Raw genomic sequence first — 5,802 nt, 5'->3', positions numbered from 1 at the left:
TAGGATGATTCATAAGTCAAGGATCTGAGAAGATGAGCAGAAGAACGGCCACATATTGCGTCGCGGCTGCGCTGAGGAACGCATGAAGAACGCCGGTTCCGGAGAGATGAAGAGGCAGGGGATGAACGGTATGTGGCTCAACCATCCATTTTTGGGCCTACGTAGGTTGTCCCGTTCAGTCGGCCTGATTAATGAGAGGATTCCCAGGTCGCTATGCGGAGCAGCGGCCCTGCTACGGTGAGCCAAAACGACGAGAGGCACCGTGTGGCAGGATAGACCGATCTCGAACGTCATTAGCCTGATCTGACGGCCGGGAACGTTAACACTGTGAGGGGTCCTAGGTAGCTGTGTTTTACTGTTTAGCAATATCTCATTGTGATTAAACCGGAGACCAAACGGTTCGATCGACGAAAACATAAACCGGGAGGCTCACCGGTTCGTTCATGGGTCCGATTTTGAAAACCATGCTCGGAGACGCTACGTCTCGTCAGCCAAAGCTTGCCGCTTGAGTGCCGGAGAAAAAGAGCAAACGCGATGCGTCGCTGGGCCGTATCCCCCTCCCTTCCTCCGGCGGCGTTTGCGGCCGCGACTCTCGGACTCGGCGTCGGGCCTCCTCAAGCCCGAACCCTGGCTTCCGCTGCCACCTCCCCTCCTCTCGGCCACCGCTCTCCGCCATGCCCCCGCCGCCGCCTGTGCTCCTCCTCCCCCTCCTCGGCTGCTACGACGGCACTGGCGGTAGAGGAGGCGCGGCGCGGGCGGAAGCAGCTGGGCATGGACCCGCCGCTCTACGACTACCTCCTCTCCAACGTCCGCGAGCACCCCGTGCGCCCCCTCCCCTTTCCGTTCCCACAAATTCGCTGCTGTTCGCCGCGGCTCTGACCCAGCGTGTGCTTGTTTATCCTGCCCTTACCCTGCGTGGTCGTTAGGTGCTTCGTGATCTGCGGGAAGAGACGGCATCCATGAGGGGGAGCCAGATGCAGGTACATAGGCAGCACACATGACACATGAACTCAATTGGGTTAGGATATTCACATTGAGTTGAGAGTGCGTGCATCAGTGCATGCGTGACGCATCTGATTCTAAGACTACCTGCATTGCATCCACAACAGTGCGACTTAAGCTGCCTATATCCCCTCTACTCATGCGTTAAGATTTGAAAAAACTGATGGTCCGGTTAACCATAGCTCCAGTGTGGCATTTCCACTTCTATTTTCGTAACTTCAAAACGCCTTAATATGGTCTTGCTATTTTAGCAAGTTCAAACTTTTGTGTATTCCGGGCATGCATGGAATGCATGTGTATACCACTGTCTCTTTTTGATGATATACTCCCTCCGTTCCTAAATATTTGTCTTTTTAGACATTCAAATGGACTACAACATACGGATGTATGTAGACATATTTTAGATTGTAGATTCACTCATTTTACTTCGTATGTAGTCACTTGTTGAAATCTCTAGAAAGACAAATATTTATGAACGGAGGGAGTAGTACATTGCTTAGCTCTATTTTATTCTTGAAAAATATGTAGATACTTTACCAAATTTCAGTATATGACGGCAAGTATTTTTCAGCTGGTTGCTTTCTTTTGTTAGGTTTCTCCGGCACAGGCTCAGCTTCTGGCAATGCTTGTGCAAATTCTTGGGGCAGAACGATGTATTGAAGTTGGCGTCTATACTGTATGTGAGCCAAGTGTTTTTTAATCTGGATTTTCTTGTCTTCCACTCTCAGCAAGTAAATGCTTATCATTACTTGTAACCGAAGGATTCTGTATTGATGTATATACTTATTGTACTAATTGCTGATGCGTTATCCTAGCAAACCAAATGCAGAGTGCGTGAACAATAACTAGTGTGCATAAGTCAATCAGAAAATCATCTTTGGGCACTGTATTTTTCCAAAAGCATATGCACAATAAACCTTCGAATGGTATTCAAATGGTATTTTGCTGTACTGAAAGCCTGATTTTACATCCTCCCTTGAACAGTATTTTGACAATAATACCCATGGATTATGCATTGTGCATGTCAACTTGTCAAGTGCTGCACTTACCGATAATCATTTCATACCTTGTGAAGGAGATACTCTTGTACAGAAGTAACAAGATTGTTGGAAATGCACTGAGCTTATTTTAGCATTGCTTAATCTTCTTGCAGGGATATTCGTCACTAGCTGTCGCATTAGCACTTCCTGAATCAGGTCGTTTGGTTGCTTGTGAAAGGGATGAAGGGTGTCTAGAAGTTGCCAAGAGATACTATCAGCTTGCTGGGGTTGCACACAAGGTAATTATTTTCAGCCTCTTGCTTGATATGATCAGTTGGTGCTAACAACTTAACTACATTATTCTATATATTTGTAGTCTACTTGATGGTCCATAGCTAGAAAACTTAAGTTAATTGCATGTAATTTTCAGTAGGTTGGACAACGTATTTTGTGGTTTAACATTAAATCTCTCAACCATTTAGATAATGGAGGGAAAATCAGAAGTGAGGAGGACAACGAAACCTTCTTTTTAGTTTCATTTCTCCCTCCTTTATTCATTATTATTTATTTTCCACGCCTATGTTATTAGATTTATTTAACCTTGTATGGACTTATGTAGCAATATTTTCTGCATTTAGGATTGCCAACATACTCCCTCCGTCCCAAAATTCTTGTCTTAGATTTGTCTAGATACGGATGTATCTAGATACATCAGATTTGTTTCATAGGTAGGTCTAGGGTTAAAAAATAATAATTGCCTCCTTTTTGTTTTCTAAAACTCACAATCGAAATTTGTCTCTTTTTGGGATCCCCTAGAGTGTATAGCATACCAGTATGCAAGGACTAATGTGTAGTCTTGTATGCTAGATTCTGTTCTTACCTGCCTAAAAATTGCTTAGGTGGATGTCAAGCATGCTTTAGCTGTAGATTCCCTAAGGTCATTGCTCGACTGTAGTGAAGCTTCCAGGTATAATAACTTTTGTATGGTATAACCCTTCATCTTATTAGTTGATTGTTGCATGTTTTAACTAATCATTTGTTTTTCTAGTTATGACTTTGCGTTCGTTGACGCAGACAAGAGAATGTACGAGGAATATTTTGAGCTTCTACTTAAGCTAGTAAGATTTTGGTTTGCTTGTTCAGATATAATACCTGTAGTCTTTCAGCTTATGTTTGCCATAGTATTCTCTCGTAGTTTCATACAAGATTCCCCATGGCAAATCTTTTATGATTTTAGCTACAATTTTCATACACAGCGACCGTAGCATTTATGTTTTCTATATGATGAGATAAAATATATGTATTTATGTTTGTTATGTTTCAGGTAAGAGTTGGTGGTTTAATTGTAATGGACAATGTCCTGTGGTATGGAAGGGTTGCTGATCCGCTAGTGAGTTCTTTTCCTTTCTTTTGAGCTTTGACATGATAAAAAAAGTGTTACATGGTAGATTTTATATTAGATTAGATAACACTTTTGGCATTTTTTCCTTAGGTGAATGACCCAAAGACTATCAGTATAAGGGATTTCAATAAGAAACTTTTGGAGGATAAACGTGTCACTATCAGCATGGTAGCTCTCTCTCTCTCTCTCTCTCTCTCTCATACGTCTTGTCTATCTCATACTCCCTCCATATGAAAATATAAGATGTTTTTTGACACTTGTTTACTTATTACTCACCATTTTCAACTGTTGGTTGTAAAGTCTTGGGATATCTGTACTTTAGTCTGTTGTTTAGAGCATGTGAGGGGCACCAGCAATGATGTGTCGTAGTATTGCAGGGCCAGTGCAGTACATAACCAAATTTCAGAAATTTATTTTCCTGATATTGTGGCATGTTCATACTGCTGTCATACATATCTTGTGGGCCTTAGGATTTACTCCCTCCGCCCTATAATATAAGATCATTTTGCAAGCTGTAGCTAAAACAGCTTGCAAAACAATCTTATATTATGGGACGGAGGGAGTAGTTTACTTTGTGCATACTATATCTGTATTTGTTCAGCTGTTTCAAAATTTTATTTGATATGCTTATACTATGATTCGGCGCATCATCCTTCCCATGTGTTATTTAGTACTTTATCTTAATTAACAAAGGGTGGGCACCTTTGTAGGTGCCAATTGGGGACGGGATGACAATTTGTCGAAAGCTAGAAGATGACTGATTTTGCAACATACTGTGTACTCCATAGATGTTGTAAACTTCCCTTGCCAAGGTCAAGCTCTTGAAAGTCAAACTGCTTTTAGGCAATCAGGCAAAATGATGGCAGCATTTTTTGCCATAAAAAGGATGACAGCTTTGGATGTAGTTGCACTGTCTTCAAGAGTACTAATCGCCATGGAGACATGGATAAGATAAGAGTTTCCTCAGATCATCTATCGCCACATCAGGAATGAAAAAACACATCTGCACGCCTGAGTCAATGGAGTCGCTCAGCAGCTACTAATACAATCACGCAGCAGACGTATCACCATGGTCTTGAGTTGATGGACTCATATCATATCTCTGTTTGCATTATGCATTTTCTTTTGTTTCTTCTGGAGGAGGCAATTAACAGCATGCCTGGTACAAGCCAGCAGATGGCATATGCTGTCACAATGCAGTCGACAGTTTGTTTGCCGATTGCGACAAGATCTTCCAGAAGTGGGTGGATCAATTGGTCGCCCATGTATGATGTACCAAAATTTTGCGTCGTTTTTCTTGTTTTAGGAAATTGATGGGCCAGAAAATGGCGACGCTGTTGTGTTTTGAGAATGTGTTAATCACTAACGGCTCAGCTGGTAACCAATGTTCAGTTGAGTAACTGAAGTTCCTCAAACTGAAGGACTAAGTGTGGTACGTTTATGTTCCTCTGTTGTTTTGGGGTGGCCTGAAGAACACTGAAGTTGACAATCTATTACTCCCTCCGTTCCTAAATGTAAGTCTTTGTAGAGATTCCACTATGAACCACATACGGATGTATATAGATGCATATTAAGTGTAGATTCATTCATTTTCCTCCGTATGTAGTCCACCTAGTGAAATCTCTACAAAGACTTATATTTAGGACTGGAGGGAGTACTATCGTATTAGCAATAAATGTAATCTAGTTTCTCTAAATAATTGAATAAATAAGCCTTGTAGTCTTAAATAAAAGCGCGATGTGATATTCGTTTGTTGCTTAAGACTGCGGAATCTCTGGAAATTGCGGGTTCAGTATGAGATTCAACTGCCAGGTGGAGTAGAGTTTCAACCAACTGTGAAGACTCCTCTTTAGCTTTCTTACCCAGCTGATGAGATGGTGGGTATTGAACGAGAAAAAGCAATGGTGATACAATGGTTAGCTGCAAGAACTCGGTCAGGTGCATGCATGGGAGGATCTGTGAAAACCACTATTGTCAAAGATAACTAGGCAAAGCACTCTCATTCAAGGAACCCACTCTGGGGATTTGGCCATTTCCATGTCAGAAAAGGAGAAGCAGCCCCGTGAGCCAGAGTACAAGTGTCGGCGTTTTGTCGATCTACGAGCCAGAGTACTTTGACAGGAGCAGGCACATGGCCCTATTCCAAGACCCCTAAACAAGGTAATCTTGAATTCGGCATGCTTGGATTTTTTTTTGTCTCTTGTTTTCTTTGTAATAAAGACTCATCATCTGAATTTCCTTTTTCTTGACAAACAGGTTTACAAGTGCCATGGAACTGGATACGTGATGGAAGTCATAAGCAATAGTACAAGCAACCGATTCGGATATATTTTGACACTTAGTTTGTGCCAAATCTACTGAACAAACTGATCAATGAAAACATGTCTATCTATAGATGAAGTTGCATTTGTTGTACTG

The 5,802-nt window shown here is 42.0% G+C and overlaps 1 protein-coding gene across 1 annotated transcript; it reads left to right on the top strand.

Annotated features, from left to right (window-relative positions):
* Positions 1-478: 478 nt before the first annotated feature.
* On the top strand, positions 479-4,887 carry LOC119342192 (O-methyltransferase MdmC-like). Its single transcript, XM_037614035.1, has 9 exons — positions 479-822; positions 927-980; positions 1,595-1,678; positions 2,156-2,281; positions 2,882-2,949; positions 3,031-3,100; positions 3,307-3,372; positions 3,475-3,552; positions 4,095-4,887. Exons 1-9 carry the CDS (start codon positions 535-537, stop codon positions 4,143-4,145), a joined length of 885 nt encoding a protein of 294 aa, XP_037469932.1. The 5' UTR covers positions 479-534; the 3' UTR covers positions 4,146-4,887.
* The last annotated feature ends 915 nt before the right edge of the window (positions 4,888-5,802 follow it).

Source organism: Triticum dicoccoides, chromosome 7B (genome assembly GCF_002162155.2).
Source record: "Triticum dicoccoides isolate Atlit2015 ecotype Zavitan chromosome 7B, WEW_v2.0, whole genome shotgun sequence".
Taxonomy (NCBI): Eukaryota; Viridiplantae; Streptophyta; class Magnoliopsida; order Poales; family Poaceae; genus Triticum; species Triticum dicoccoides.
Note: the sequence above shows the minus strand (reverse complement) of the source record. Positions and strands in the feature narration are given on the sequence as shown.